The following is a 17,135-nucleotide window of genomic DNA, read 5'->3' on the forward strand; positions in this document are numbered from 1 at the left end:
GTGTGATTCTGTATTCCCTTAGTCGTCGTGGCAGTGTACTCCCTTGTTAAGGTGTACGGTGGAGTGACAATTTGCGAGAGGCAAATATATGGAGATAGGTTGAGGCTGCGGAACAGGCGGGTATTGGGAAACGTTCTATTTTAATTTGCCCTTAACTGTGATTTAAACTGGCGTTACATGGCAGTAAAGGACGTGAAGTTTAAGATGGAAGTGGGCTCACCTGCCAAGAGTAGGGCAGTTATATCAAACACTTCTAAAGGATTCTATGCAGCATCGTATCGGCACGCTTATTCGCAACTTCCTACTGCTCCTACCAGGAATCGAATCCAAGACCTTCTATTTATGAGCATACTAGCCGATGCCCGCGACTTCGCCCACGTGGATTTAGGTTTTTCGAAATCCCGTTGGAACTCTTTGATTTTCCGGGACAAAAAGTAGCCTATGTGCTAATCCAGGATATTATCTATCTCCATTCCAAATTTCAGCCAAATCCGTCCGGTAGTTTTTGCGTGAAGGAGTAACAAACATACGCACACACACACACACACATACAAACTTTCGCCTTTATAATATTAGTGTGATGAGCATATGAGAATACAGCGCTCACTATTTCGCCATGGAGGTCGTGGGTATTTCGATTGTTATCTGGCAAAAAAGAAAAAGAAACAAATTTTTGATCACCGGTTTGCTGAATACTACTGAAAGTAAGTAGGTAAAGTAGGTTGTCTGTCTTTTGGAATTGAAGATTTTATTTAAATACTAGCTTTTCCCAATTAACCATAATAATATAAGTATTACATTGAAATTATATTTTGAAAATATTCTTTTAAGTACCTAGCCGTATGTGGGTGTGTAAACACAAACGAAACTATTAACTCCTTTCGAATCAGCATAACAAATTTTGCAAACCCCGCGCAAACACAATCAAGGAGCACGCTTAACGTATTTACAGCAGCATATTTAGTGGCCCTCCATCCCAAGTAAATTTCTCTAATTACGCCATATTTGTTGATAGTGTTTACGTATGCTGAGTGTGCATATTTTATGATGAAGGGCTTCAGGCTAGACTTATATTTAATACTACTTACACTTAAAGGATAGATGAGCATGTTTGTTTTACGACTCTGTTTGCTTTTGTAGGGAATAGTTTTAAGTATCTGGTGTAGAGCTCGAATAAAGGGGATTTTTGAAATATTCTCTCGTATGTTTTTATAAAATGAATGTGGTATTTAAAGTTTTGTATGATCAACCGTTGCGTCGTGTCGTCTAGAATATGTCTAGACTCTAACATGTATAAAATTCTCTTGAACATTCATGTTTATTCTGTTTTCAAAAATCATCCATTCTTGTGACATTAAAGTATGAATTCTTAATACATAGGAGTAGTTGTGAAGCCAAATGTTCACTAAAAATAAAACTAGAAGAAGTTAGCTCAGGCAAATCACTTGGACATCACAAGGAACAATAAAATTAGTTCGCACTTCCGCGCGGCAGTGACGTACGCGCGTCACGGCTGGAGAGAATATCGTGCGGGGCGCTGACGCGACGCGCAGTTCCGCTGCAGTGCAGTTGTGGTGCGTGGGCACCTTAACCCGCCAAAACACATATTGTATAGTACAACGGGCAGTATGCGTTACCCGCCATCAGCCCTCCCACTGCTAAACATGCAGGAAATCAACCAAGCAAGCATTACCCACCACCAACCACACAATACTACACAATTCTTCTAAAAGACACTAAACGTAAGTTCATCTCCGACACCGGAGCGTTCTCAGGAGATGGACTCTACAATGCTCAATTGCAAATTCTTTTATATTTATATATCGTACTTTTTTATTTACAACAGTCATTTTGGCGTGCTTTTAATAGCTTTTGTATGAAACGTCGAACCTATGGCCGCAAAATATCCGGTTTTCCAGTAGGTGTATATACATATAAATATAGTGAACGAACACATTGACGTGTGTGTAGAACACATGCGCACGGAAATAGACAGGAAATTGAAATCGGGAAATACCAGCTGTGCTTTCCAACTACTGTCCTTTATGTCGCTCCATCGGACTATCTAGTGAAGGATTTAATTAAAATAAATATTGAAAATGTTCATAGGTATATTATTAGGGACTTCTTCGTACCTACTCTTTGAAATTTTTATTCAGATACAAGTTAGCCCTTGACTACAATCTCACCTGGTGGTAAATGACGATGCAGTCTAAGAAGGAAGCGGGCTAACCTGGAAGGGTTATGGAAGATGGCTCTGCTAGCAGGGTGGTAGCGAATAGGGTGGTGGTAAGTCTCCCACCAGACCAGACCAACAATTACAAAATTCCTAATCATTGTATCTATACGGTAACCTTTCCAAGATACCTTGCCTTGACATTACTTAAAAATGGATGCTTAACAGGGCTCTCTCCGTCACTTACCTACTCCATGCAATTTTTAGTTTCTAGAATATTTTTCTGCAAAATTTCATGGACTTTGGTTGCTTGGTATTCAAATGAAATTGGAACTACGTTTGTATGGAGCGAGTGACGGAGAGACCCCTCTTAATCTTGTTGTCCTTGTCTATTTGCTCTAGATTTTGGTATTTTGATGAGTTAGGAAATGCTTTTTATATCCCCACTGCATTACTCGTTTTTAGGTAATTTTTTCTTACGACCTCTTCCTCGTTCAAATATTATATGTATCGTTCCCCAAAGGACTATAAACTGGGCTTTTTTAGAGTAGCTCTTAATTTAATGGATCATATTTCACTACGGCAGAGTTAAGGGTGAGAGACAAAAGCTAGATGGCGGGCTGACGACGGACGAGGACTTAGAATTTTTTAGAGACTAGAGACTTAGAATATATTTTATTTTTTGTTAATTATAACTATAAAGAGGCCGGCGCTAAAATGGAAAGTAAGTATAGTATTATATCGATGCGTATGAGGCTGCGAAAAGCGGGGAAATAGACATATTTTTAATCTAAATAGTTTGTAAGGCGAATAATAGGTAGGCACTTCTTCCGCCGTAATTTTCAACTACAATATACTTCCCGAAAAGCCCATTTTTGTCAAAACGCCGTTGTTTTTATTAGTCTCCGTTACGATCACGAAAACATCTAAGATCACAAGTAAAAAAAAACTTAAAAATCAGCCCTTACGGCTATTAAGAGGAAAACCATCTCGAATGACTTAGACGATTTCACCTTCAAACTAGCAATTTTGACATGTCATGACCCTCTATTGACAATTAATCAAGCAGACATTTCAATCTGCGAAATTTACGCGGACTTTTAGTATTTTGACGTAGGAGGGTAAAAGATCCAGTACATGAACGAATAAGGATTACCCTGACTTTGACCTAAAATTAAGATATATGAGAATTGTTCTATATATAATTTTTATTTTTTGTGTATCTGTACACAGTATATCAAAAAATCAAATAAAATGCGTGGTATTAATTATTATAAATTATTTTATTTAACAAAAGGATAAATTGCCAGTAAATGAACTGGGAATTTCAGTGAATGAACGAACTCTATCTAGTGCATAAACTCTCGATTCCTATTAATAAATTCTTAAGTATATTTTCGGCTTGGAATTTAAAAAAATTGTCAGATTTTCAGTTTTTGACTTATTGTATATTTTTTTCTACATTTTGCGCGATAAATCAAAAACTCTTTTACATAATAATAATAAATAAAACCTGTTTTAGAATGTATAATAGAGCCCTTTCATATGATATTATCCCCTTTGGTATAGTTATCTTAGTTTGAAAGTCACCTAAATTTTCTGGAAAACAGTCCAAATGACTACAGAGAAAATGAAACTTAACGCCCTTGTTGCATCCAAGTCGCTGGAAGTGCAACATCAGCTACTGAATGTGTTAAGAGTAGTGAGAATAATATACCGTAACACAAGTGTCTGATGTTATCAGATTTGTTCCTTTGAGCCGAGAAGCCACATGTTCTGATGCTTTTTAGACAATCTAAGATCTCTCATTAAGTGATCCAAATAATTTTGATTGAATGGTCTAAGTTGAGATGTAAAAAAGTCACTACATCGTCACTACCTTCTGAAAGTTCTTGAAATGGTAGATTAGAGGTACTGGGTTGGGGCTGAGGTACAGATTTATCACCAGAAGTCAGAATCGTTCAAATTGCAGACTGCAAGTTACAATAGAGCCGCTTGGAACAATTTTTTTGCTGTTTCTTCTGGTAATATTCACAACGCAGAAATAATAATCATCATGGTGTTTAGATGGTTCGGGCCAAATAATAATTTTTTTTTTTAGTAAAAGTAGTTAACTATTCTTATTTGCTCATAAACGCAACGAGGAAATACAGCTTCCACATATAAAAATTGGAGTCCAGGCCTTGCTGTTAGCTGCTAATGGGTTCTCAAAGTAGCCCGAGTATGCTTGTTTTACTGGGCACAAAAGGAAAGAATGAAAGGAGCTTACCCAGTACATCTTAAAAGATCCCTTATAGATACATGCATCCTGCCATGCCTTACCTATGCCAGCCAAACATGGGTCCAGACAAAGAATATAAAAAGAAATAGTGACTTGCTAAAGGGCGATGGCAAGTTACATAAATTAAGCAAAAAATATTCAAAGTGAGAATTGAAGACATAAGAAAAAAGACAAAGCCTACAGACACCTTGAGACATGCCCTAAAACTGAAATGTAAATGGTCATATTGTATCGATTTTTACAGATGAAAGAAGGACAGGTAGGTAGACCGAAGACGCGTTGGTCTAATGCTATTGTGCAAATCGCGAGAGAAAATTAGCTTGATAGTACCAAAGACAGAGAGAAATGGGGATAACCAAGAGGGATCCATATCCAAGAAAGAAGAATACCAGAATAAATATAAAAAAAATTCAAAAGAAAAATAAAACCGACTTCAAAATCACAAACACTAAAAAGTAAAAAATAATTTAAGTTATTGTGGTTTTTGAAGTCGGTTTTATTTTTCTTTTGAAAATTTTTTATTTCAAAATTTTTAGTGGCCCCACTGTACTATAATAATATGCCATGCCCAGCTAAAACCCTACTGTTTACTAAGCAATTACACTGATCGCGAGCAATTTGCTCTTATCCATTGAGGAGTTCTGTTCTCCATCTCATAAGATATTCATCAGAACTTCATCAAATTTATATGGGACCACCTGCAAAGTATACCTAGCTTTTCAAAAAAATAATAATTTCCAAATCGGTCCAGGCGTCTTTGAGCAATCGGTGAACATACATTAAAAAAAAAATTGAATTTGCTCTTATCCATTGAGGAGTTCTGTTCTCCATCTTCAAAGATATTCATCAGATCTTTACCAAATTTATATGGGACCACTTGCAAAGTATACCCTATCAAACAAAAAAAAAATCCAAATCAGTCCAGGCGTCTTTGAGTAATCGGGGAACATACATAAAAAAAAAGATACCGACGAATTCAGAACCTCTTCCTTTTTTTAAAGTCGGTTAAAAATATACTAAGATTTACTAACATGGTGTTATACCACAGAGTAGCAAACATAGGCAAAGCTTCTAAGAAGCGAGCTTTTATAACTATTTTGGTAGGGTTGGCACTGGAGGATACAATTTAATTAACAATAGTTATTTGTTCAACAAGATGGTAAAGTTTGTTTTTGTTGTGATTGCCTAGTTTAAATATCGATCTTTAAATATCGATCAATAGATCTAAATATCGATTTTGAACGAAATCAGTCAATTTAGAAAGAATTATAAATGGTGCCAACTTTTTTAAATTTTGGTTACAGTTTCCTATTTTGTGATCCCAGGGAGCTCTAAATATCGATTTTGAACGAAATCGGTCAATTAACAAAGAATTTCAAAATGGCATCGACTTTTTTAAATTTTGGTAACAGTTTCTTATTTTGTGATCCCAGGGAGCTCTCAATATCGATTTTGAACGAAATCGGTCAATTAACAAAGCATTTCAAAATGGCGTCGACTTTTTTAAATTTTGGTAACAGTTTCTTATTTCGTGATCCCAGGGAGCTCTAAATATCGATTTTGAACGAAATTGGTCAATTAACAAAGAATTTCAAAATGGCGTCGACTTTTTTAAATTTTGGTAACAGTTTCTTATTTTGTGATCCCAGGGAGCTCTAAATATCGATTTTGAACGAAATCGGTCAATTAACAAAGAATTTCTAAATGGCGTCGACTTTTTTAAATTTTGGTAACAGTTTCTTATTTTGTGATCCCAGGGAGCTCTAAATATCGATTTTGAACGAAGTCGGTCAATTAACAAAGAATTTCAAAATGGCGTCGACTTTTTTAAATTTTGGTGACAGTTTCTTATTTTGTGATCGCAGGGAGCTCTAAATATCGATTTTGAACGAAACCGGTCAATTAACAAAGAATTTCAAAATGGCGTCGACTTTTTTAAATTTTGGTAACGGTTTCTTATTTCGTGATCCCAGGGAGCTCTAAATATCGATTTTGAACGAAACCGGTCAATTAACAAAGAATTTCAAAATGGCGTCGACTTTTTTAAATTTTGGTAACAGTTTCTTATTTCGTGATCCCAGGGAGCTCTAAATATCGATTTTGAACGAAATCGGTCAATTAACAAAGAATTTCAAAATGGCGTCGACTTTTTTAAATTTTGGTAACAGTTTCTTATTTTGTGATCCCAGGGAGCTCTAAATATCGATTTTGAACGAAATCGGTCAATTAACAAAGAATTTCAAAATGGCGTCGACTTTTTTAAATTTTGGTAACAGTTTCTTATTTTGTGATCCCAGGGAGCTCTAAATATCGATTTTGAACGAAATCGGTCAATTAACAAAGAATTTCAAAATGGCGTCGACTTTTTTAAATTTTGGTAACAGTTTCTTATTTTGTGATCCCCAGGGAGCTCTAAATATCGATTTTGAACGAAATCGGTCAATTAACAAAGAATTTCAAAATGGCGTCGACTTTTTTAAATTTTGGTAACAGTTTCTTATTTTGTGATCCCAGGGAGCTCTAAATATCGATTTTGAACGAAATCGGTCAATTAACAAAGAATTTCAAAATGGCGTCGATTTTTTTAAATTTTGGTAACAATTTCCTGTTTTGTGATCCTAGGGATCCTCAGATATTGATTTTGAACAAAATCTATGACAGTTCAAGAAAATAGATTTTAAACACTATTTAAATTATTATCATTAACATTAAATTAAATGAAAACACGACGCGCGACGTGTACTGCAGCCCCTGAGCTTGAGCACAGGCCGAGCCGGTATAAACCGATTTCTCTCCGTACGCGACGTAGCGCCTGTGCTCACGCACACACGCGCCTCAAGCTTGTAGTAGTGTACCTATCGTAGCGCGCTTGTATGAAGCTTTGACTTTGTTCGCTACTCATGTGGTTATACAACGCAATACCACACTCACAAACACTCGTACAAACATACAGACAAGTATATACTCACACACACTCACACACACACATGAACGCACGCACACGCACTTTTGAACGGTTTGAACGGAACACGGTTTTGAAATTGAAATTGAAAAATTGTAAGAATTTGTAAGAAAATATTTAAAAAAGGTATATCAGCCGGTTTTTTATTCCAGCTCTTAATACATGTAAAAACGTCCAATCTGTTCATTTACTCGAGCCTTTACCCTAGTACCTAATTATATCGACCGCCCCATATCAAAACAAAGTAAATGTCATTTTTCCGAAAATCGTTTTATGTCATAAGCCTAACTTTCATAGTATGTCCCGTTGTATTGTAAGGACACCCACATTAAAGTAAAATTAAAAGCTAGTAAGTCGCTTTGACCATTTTAAAACATAGTAAGTCTATGAACTGGCTAGGTTTTTATAGATTAATGCGCCTTACTAAGTTTTTAAAAGGAATTAGATTAAATAAAATAAATATCACCCATTATTTAAATACCATGTCAAAACAGTAAATACTTAATAATGCATTAAAACTTAAAAGTAAGATAGGAAAAGTCAATGACCTCTACATGTCAACTGTTAAATATGGTTTGCAAGGGAAATACTTTGCATACTTACATAATGTTTTTAGGGTTCCATATCTCAAAAGGAAACACGGGACCCTTATAGGATCACTTTGTTGTCTGTCTTTCTGTCCGTCTGTCCGTCTGTCGTGTCTGTCAAGAAAACCGATAGGGTATTTCCCGTTAACCTAGAATTATGGGCAGGTAGATAGGTCTCAACTCTCATAGCCCAAGTAAAAAACAAATGGACAGACAGCAAAGTGGTCCTTTAAGAGCTCCGTTTTTCATTTTGAGGTACAGAACCCTAAAAAAGAAAATGATGCACATGTAATGAATAAATGTGTTGGCCAGTCTTCACACTAAAATATTTAAACCCCTTTAATTTAAAAACTGTCATAGCCTAGTGGTTAGAACGTCCGCCTCCTAATCGAAGGTCGGGGGTTCGATCCCGGAATCACGCACTACTAACTTTTCAGTTATGTGCGTTTTAAGCAATTTAATATCACTTGCTTTAACGGCGAAGGAAAACATCGTGAGGAAACCTTACATACCTGCAAGTTTTCCATGTTCTCAAAGGTGTGTGAAGTATGCCATTCCGCATTGGACCAGAAAGAACTACGGCCTAAACTTCTTTTGAATTTAAACCACTTACTAGGTTTTGATCTGAGAAAGAAATTTGACATTAATTGACAAAATTGAGAGACCTAAGCTTGTATAAGAACACAGAAGTGTCATAATTCGTGTTCACTTTGCCTAACGTCTCTCAGAGAGCAGAGAGAGATTTAAACTGTTTCTTATAATCACTGGCCATATTTCAAATGCGAAAGTGTGTTTGTTGGTTTAATATTCAATCACGCTGCAACGGAGCAACCAGTCGACGTGGTTTTTTGCATGGATACATTTAAAGACCTTGAGAGTGACATCTCTCTCCGCATCGTATTCTTTATTGCTGAGGGTTGTGACCTCTTTCCATTATTCCTACATCTAATGGTAGGTTTTCTTGGGATAATAATGCGGTGGGTTCAAAGAGCCTACGGAACTCGACTAGAAAAACGAGATTTTGACACTTAGGTTTAACGGTTATGAATTAGTTATTAATATCAGTGATAAAATTGATTAGGGCTGTCAGGTAAAATGACATTTATCTCGGAAAATCAAAGAGTGTCCACGAGATTTTTTTCCAAGTTTGCGCTACTAACTACATATATTATGAAGAGGAAAGGTTTGTTTGTTTGTTATCGATAAACTCTGAAACTACTGAACTACTTGCACTAAAGACATAATCATCAACATCAACCGACAGACGTCCACAGTGAACATAGGTCTTTAATAGGGTCTTCCACATGCTACGGGTTTGCGCCGCCTGAATCTTTGCGCTTGCGCTTGACGACAATCATGCTTTAAAGAAAGCAATGATGAGGTCCAAGTTGGAGCACGCTTACCTAGAAGATGCCTATTCACTCTTGGCTTGCAGGTATCTAAGGTATATATGGCAGGAAACACGGCCGCCGAAATGGCGTTCCAACCTTTAGGCTCTCCCCATTGCCCGCAGCATGAATCTGAGCTTTCTTATGAGACCCATGGTTATATTATGTACATATAATATCTCATAAGAAAGCTCTAACACACAATCCAGCTAAGTAAGTCCAATTTCGAAAAAAGCTAGCTAGCCGACAAATCTAACTCAGGCAGCCTTCGGGAACCTTCGAGATGTCTCTGTCCAAAATTCCTCAATGCTTGAAGAACAGTCTTTGAATAGTGCATATTGTCAGTGATGAAATATGGATCCGAAATATAGGTAGGTCTTTTTTTTTTGTACACAGGAAATGCCTGACGCATACCCCTCCGTCATGTGGGGCTTGCACCAAACTTGCACTACTACGAAATCCATTTCGGAACACGGCACCCGGAACGAGGCGCGCTATCTCCTAACATAGGTATAATACCTATTTAGAACACTTACTATCTGTCATCATAATCTATGACAACCTCCGAGTATTTACCTGGTAAAACCGTAACTTTAGAATAAAATTTAGTATATAAGCAGGCTTCATTTAGAAATGAAAAAATCCCTATTTTATTTTTCAACGATTATAAACACAACTTTCATTCAAAAATAATAAGCTTAAATTCATTTTAAATAATATTTTGCGACGAAATGACGCGCACAGTCCTTCCGCCATGACAGTCCAGTGGACACTGAATTCCATAGAGCGCCTGCAAGAAAATAAATAGCACAGGAAGTTTTTTGGTTAGTTTTAGATTATTTAAGAAACGAAAAACATTTAGTATAAAACTAACAGTTAAAATTGATTGCTAAACCTAAACATATCATTTTCTGGAGGTTGGCTTCAAAGTATCAAGATGTTAAAGAAAACTTTTACAGAACAAGTTGCGAACAGCAATGTTTTCAACTTGTTTTTTTTTTTATTGGGATAATGTATACTAAATAAAAAGAGGCCCTTATAATCATCACAAACTGAAGTTTTTAATTGCATGTATTTAATAGCTGTTAATGCTTTAGAAAAATAAACAATTTACTTCAAAGTACAGCATTTTTGCGATTTGTCAAATAGCAATTACCTTAATTCATAAGTCCATTGACCCGGACAGGTGTGAAAAAATCACATACTATCTCATTAGCGGCGAACAATGGCAGTATATCACGATCATTAGTGAAGCGCGCATTGTGTTAGCTGCGTATTAATGAAAACTGCCATGTCCTCCAGAACAGTATTTAGTGTCTATTGTATATGGGGAATATACGATATCGAACAAAGAACGTTAATATTAAACCGTCTGGAAATACTCTGTGTTGATATCTCGACGATAAACGGAAAAGATGAAAAGTTGGAACGACAAATAGTTTAACTTCTTCGAAAGAAAACTCGAATGGAGTGGATACCGTAGGTACACAGCCAAGCGCAACGTGGGAAGATGTCCAGCCTGTTGGACCGACGACCTTAGACGGGGGAGGCAAGTGAATGGTTAAAGAAGGCAGGAGGGTGTGCGCTTTCAAAAACCTAAGTATGGCCGAAGTAGTGTGTGTAAACCTAAGTAAAATCTATTTTGTTATACATTACTATGTAAATTTGGTGTACAATAGAGAATATTTTACTTTACTTTATGTCCAGAAGTGGATATAAAGTAAAGTAAACTACTTATTATTGCTAATGCTTTAAAAACATATTATTTACCGTATTTTCGGAAATTATGAAATTTCGATCCATCAAAGTCAAAATCAAAATTTATAAATTATATAATTAGATCTCAATCTTGCCAAACTATAAGTACAGGCTTATCTATCAAACTTTGGACACCGCTTGTGACTTAATAATTGCCAAAGTTTAATACCGGCTTAGTCCCAACGTAAATAATAATAACCTGGCTTGACAATAATTATGCTGATAAGGCTGATGTTTGATAATCAGTTTTGTTGCGATAGAAAGCTATATACATATAGCTACGTACATATGTCAATTACTAGCGTTTGTCTGCTTCGTCCATGTGCGAGGACTGTTTATTTTTCTGGAATAACCTTCTCAGGGTGGAGTTCGCCGACTTTTAAAACGGCTGATTATTAGAAAACCGGCTGATTAAGTGATTTTTACTGTTCACCAGCACCTAACCGAGGTTTATAGCCCTAAAACGGTCGTTTTACCTAACCGAGCTCGGAAGGGTCGTTTAACCGGGGTTCCCACATTTTTACATCTGTTGTGCCTTTGTGTGCAGATCAATTTAGATTATTTTGATTTGTCTTTGCGTTGTTCATTTCAGTAGCCTGCAACAAGTGTTTAATGTAATGGTTGGAAATAATTACTTATCTTACTTTGCACTATATTTTGATATTTTAAAACCAACTCCGAACTGATGCGCTTGTCGTCACTTGAAAAATCACTTGTACACATTTTTGGCCCTCCATTTTAATATTGAAATTATGTATTTTAAACACTAGAATCTCTTAAAATCATCTTTAAATGCACGCACAAATAATTACGGCAACACGACAGCAAAAAATCAACAGTCCAACACGTGCAGGACACATGATCACGACTGTGACGTTCGGGGCCCCGAAGTTGTTTTGGGCCGGTTACTACCTGGCAAAATTTAGAACAATAGTGTAGTTTATCTTCCCCATAGCGTTGTTGTACTTTTCCAGTTGAAAGTATTTTATTTTATGCTCCTAAATATAGGCGTCACAAATTGCTGTGTTGAATAGTAATGACAATGTGTCTTCGCTAACGCATTGCGTTTTAGCGTTCGTTCGTAGCAGCAGCGTAGCTAAGAACAGATGGTGTTCCGCCGATTTAGTAACCATGCTACACTTTTTCGTGATGAACAGTAAATATTAAAACGGTTGTTTAAACGACGGTTTCGAAATAACCAGCTGATTTAGCAACCGTTGTTTATGTAGCTTTCGGCGAACTCCAGCCTCAATAGCTGTCACTAGCCGAGGCGAAAACAAGCAGCAAATAGATACAGTTTTCGGTAAATAAAAGTATATAGCTTGTAAAGAGACCGTACCCTAAAACTTCCCTATGCTTGAGTGACTTGAGAATTTCTGCGTAGATCGTCACTCCAGCTAACCCCAAAACATTACACATGATAAATTAATAATGAAGGGACCAAAGTACCCTTATATATGACAAGCTTTAAACCGCGACTTCGTCTGCATTATCTACATAGCCTATAACACTCGATAGCTCAACGGTTGAGAAGCGGACTGAATTCCGAAAGGTCGGCGGTTCAAACCCCACCCGTTTCACTATTGTCGTACCTACTCCTGGCATATGCTTTATGCTTAATTGGAGGGGAAAGGGGAGTATTAGTCATGCTCCAGCATGAACCAGCAAGAAACTCGGCGGTTGCTCTTTTCAAATGTTTGATATACAATATGCCATGTATAAAGGTAATTGAATTCCTGCACATTGCTGGAGCGAGCTGCAGGTCAAATCCACGCTCTTTTATAATTTACATAATCTGCGATTATATAACATGCTTTTTTTCTGGAGCATAAATTTTACAGATTTTTAAACTTGTGTAAAGGCAAACTCAAAATTGATTGCGGAATTTTGTTATAAAAGATTATAGGTACCCATTCCCATAAATTACTTTTGGACCTTCTGAGGCCGAGCGTAGGAGTCGCAAGCCTATTACAGTGTTAGTTAGCCTATTATGTAGATCACCAATTTTCTTGTTACTAAGAATATTTTGTCTTACAAAAATTATGTTATTGTAATCGACACTTTGTTGGCCTATAATGAAACTAGGTCTGAATATTTAAGTTTAACAAACAAGATAACACATTAAAATGTTATCTACTTTACTATCAACTAACTCCAGCATCTTGTAAGATACGAAGTTGTCGTTTCAAATAGAAGTTGCTAAGTTGCTTATATTGTTTGAACTTTTGAACACTTTAAAACTTGAATGCTTCTATTACTTTCTGAATGGACTTTTGATTAAAATCTACTTGATACTGATTATTTTATTACTTTCAGGTTTTGTTACTTTGTGTATCCAAGCTTCAGAGGAAAACTGATTTAATTTTCATCATTTGACAGTAGAAAGGAAACTTTCTCAAACTTGTGTTCTATCGAAGGTGTTTATTTAAGAGGTAGTTTGTGTGTTATTCTAGTATAATATTTATGTTATGTTTAATAGGTATAACTTTTGGTCTAATCATAACTTTCCATTTTTCCAGATACCAGACTCCACTACACTGACTCTGTATTCGGGTAAGTGTATTGTGCTAGTGTATATTATGTAGTGTGATCACACTACATATAATATCTCCTTTTATTTTTCATGAGTGATAATATAATATCGTTTTTATGTAGTGTTCTATAATATGTAGTGCACCAGTAAAATATCATTCCGACCGTATCTAAAGGTTTTACATAAATACTTTATACATAGAATTGTATAACAATAGTGCCTAAAAATAGTATAGGTACATCTTAGTAGTATAGGTATCTTTACTTATATTCCTGTCAAAAGTACGCTCGTAGATTCTCAAACCAAAATTATCCTTTCTAGGTGGAAGTTGTTAAACAAATTTCACTTTAACTTTATGAGGAAATTTCAATTAAAATTCCTTCGCTAATCTACAACTAGTCGCTTGTGCATAGAAAATAAAGGAAAGCTGAGCAGTCATGGCCCACAAAACACGGACAAACTAAGCTTAGCTTATTAAACGTATTTTCACCTGAACTAAGATGCCATGCTAAAAAAATGGAGTAATTCTACTGATAGGTTTCACACAAGCTCTTCGCTACATAATAATATTTAATATAGAATTGGAAGCAATTCTAATGTAAAGGCAGCCTTTGACAGGAAAATTCCTATTAAGATAAAACATTTCTGTAAGTACCTTGCCTATGATAAGAAAAGACGTAACAGACAACTGAATAAAGCTATATCTGCAGACACAATAAAGCTATATCTGCAAAAAAAGGAAAACATAAGAAATGACCCTTATAGCTATCGAGGGAAGCTGTAAAAGCGTAGAAGAACAGTACAGCTTATAGAAAAAACATTTCTTTAGTGGGACCTAAGATGAGATCACGTAATAGCTATTCCAATAGTTTGTTATCAAAAATTAGAATAAAGTGGTCCTTAGCTATCGACAAAAAGAATATTAGTGCAAAGTAGTATCTAAAAAAACAATTCCTAAATGTTACCCCAGATGAGATCACGTAACAGCCATCTCAACACGTCACTGCAGACAAATTCCCTCGGCGTCCACCATTAAAGGGATGTTTGTTCTCAGAGGAAAAATGTAGTCCCGAAAGTCGCAAAACCTTTATAAAGCTGCTCAAAGGTTTCAACATCATTTGTTAATAATACAATAATCTCCACAGAGATTAACCATAAGCGCGGGAGGTATTATAGTGCACAAGTGTGAGCGCAAACACAATTGCGTTTTCTATTCCCTCATTCTTACAGCCTTATGGGACGGAAATCCGACACGATCGGAGAGAGATCAGGCGCAAGCCCACTTTACGTACTCTCTGAAGAACCGCCAACTCCCTAACTCCGGGCTGGTACTAAGAATATATTAACAGAAAATGTCACTATCTAACTGGTTTTTTGCCCGACCCGGAAATCGAACCCCAGACCTCGTCATCCATAGTTGAACATGCTAACCACTAAACCAACGAAGCAGTTAGGTTAGACCACCATTATAGCGGCGTTTATCTCTAAGAAAAAAAATGGAGCAGATAGGTAAAGACGCAAAACTTTCAGAAAGCTGTTCTCTCAGACTCAATCACGAATATTTTTAATTAGTCTTGAGGCTGGAATCTTTAAAAGCATCATTCGCATCATTGCATCATCACTTACCACCAGGTGAGATCGCACTCAAGGGCAAACTTGTAGAAGACTTTAAAACATAAAGATTGGATGTCGACCACATAATATAAGGGTTGCCACTTGCCAGCGAGACGAAAAACGAAAAACATATTACACGTCATTTAATTCGCGTCGCGTAGTCTCGAAAACGGAATTTAGCAGTAAGCTGACGTTAGGGCTCTGCAACACCTGCCGCCAGACATAATATGACACGCACACTGTGTTACCAGAGTAAGATGCTACCAGAATTATATGAGCAGAGGGAAACTCACTAAGCTAAACAGTTGTGCACAGACATAACTCGTAGGCATGGAATAAGTATTTATTTTTATCTATAAATACACCAACTTTAATTAAAAAAAAAAATATTAGCCATGCTAATCATGACTAGCACACCCCTTTCCCCTCCAATTAAGCGTAAAGCTTGTGTCAGGAGTGGAAACGACAATAGTGCTACGGGGTATGAACCGCCGACCTTTGGAATTCAGTCCGTCTCTCAACCGTTGAGCTATCGAGGCTTATCTGAGTATTAATTGAGTCGTTGATTTCTAAAACCAATCGCAATATGTAGGAGTATGTACTAGATCTTAGCTCACATGTTATATTCTTGTTCAGAATAGAGTTGTCGTGTACCTAGGTACTAACTAACAGAGGTAGCATAATATAAGATAGACTAGCTGTCATATACTAAATAAATAAATATTGATTTAATTTGGAAATGTGGTTGATCTGTGGTTATTGCCATCAAAAACTGCATACGGATGTAAACAAGATCGCTTATAATTTACGTTAGCCTGTGGCCCGTGCAACTCCGTAACTGAATTCAGCCAACTTCCAACACCTGTGTGACAGCTGCGACACGACTCATGCATGACACGTGCATGCAGTCACGCTGAAGTCACGCTTATTCCATTGGTATATTTAGGTCACTGACCTCTACTAATAATACATGCACGCTGGACCAGCAATTGCCGACCTATTTTTGAAGCAACTTAATTTTCGCCATTTTGGTGCTGATAGCAGCAGTGAGTGTCATATTATAGAGTACTTGGAACTAAATGATAGTAAAATAGACATTTGTTAACATAGTGTCAACACGAAGACCATATTTTGACAAAAAGCGTCAGTTTCAATACCCGGTACGCTCGGTAGCACGCTTCGAATTGGCACAAAAAATAACTCTCATTTTCATGTCATTTTGTATGGCATACCTCTTCCAGAGTAATTGCATATTTTTATTTCAGTGATTTACCTGTTATTCGAGGGCGGAAACTAGCTGCGTACACTCTAATAGATACAATGCAAATCCAAATAATGTAACTATTCCTGATCAGTGACTGAATTAGGTATTTGATGTAATAATAATATAGCAGAATACAATCTATGCCGTTAACTAAAATAGATCGGAATCATCATGATCAATAACCCATCACCAGTCACTACTGAACATGAGTCTCCTCTCAGAATAAGCCATGGTCTGCCACGCTAGCCCAGTGCGAATTTGCAGACTGAAATAGGCACTCCTATCCATTTTATTATATCACCTTGTTCATTTTCAAGGAAGGCTGGAAGTTATTAGAGTTTTAATATTTAAAGAAATTGTTCTTTTTTCCTTTCACGATATAAATAGAAACAGTACCATAATTCTCTAACGCAAGAAAAAGCACAAAAGTCCTTTTACCGAGATTATGTGCAACCTATGTACGATATATGTATGTTTATGCTACTCACTACAATGAAAGTCCCACAAGTTTCATGGGTAACCTACGGAGAGCACTTAACAGATTGCAAGCCTGACCTGCCGTGAATACCGAT

The 17,135-nt window shown here is 36.5% G+C and overlaps 1 protein-coding gene across 1 annotated transcript in view; it reads left to right on the forward strand.

Moving 5' to 3' along the window:
- LOC123865412 (Down syndrome cell adhesion molecule-like protein Dscam2) overlaps positions 1-17,135 on the forward strand; it is a 154,788-nt gene that overhangs the window by 93,236 nt on the left and 44,417 nt on the right. The window contains exon 7 of the mRNA XM_045906412.1: positions 13,672-13,705. Within this exon, the coding sequence (XP_045762368.1) occupies positions 13,672-13,705 (34 nt within the window). The remainder of the gene's footprint in view (positions 1-13,671; positions 13,706-17,135) is intronic.

This window comes from Maniola jurtina, chromosome 5, assembly GCF_905333055.1.
Source record: "Maniola jurtina chromosome 5, ilManJurt1.1, whole genome shotgun sequence".
Lineage (NCBI taxonomy): Eukaryota > Metazoa > Arthropoda > Insecta > Lepidoptera > Nymphalidae > Maniola > Maniola jurtina.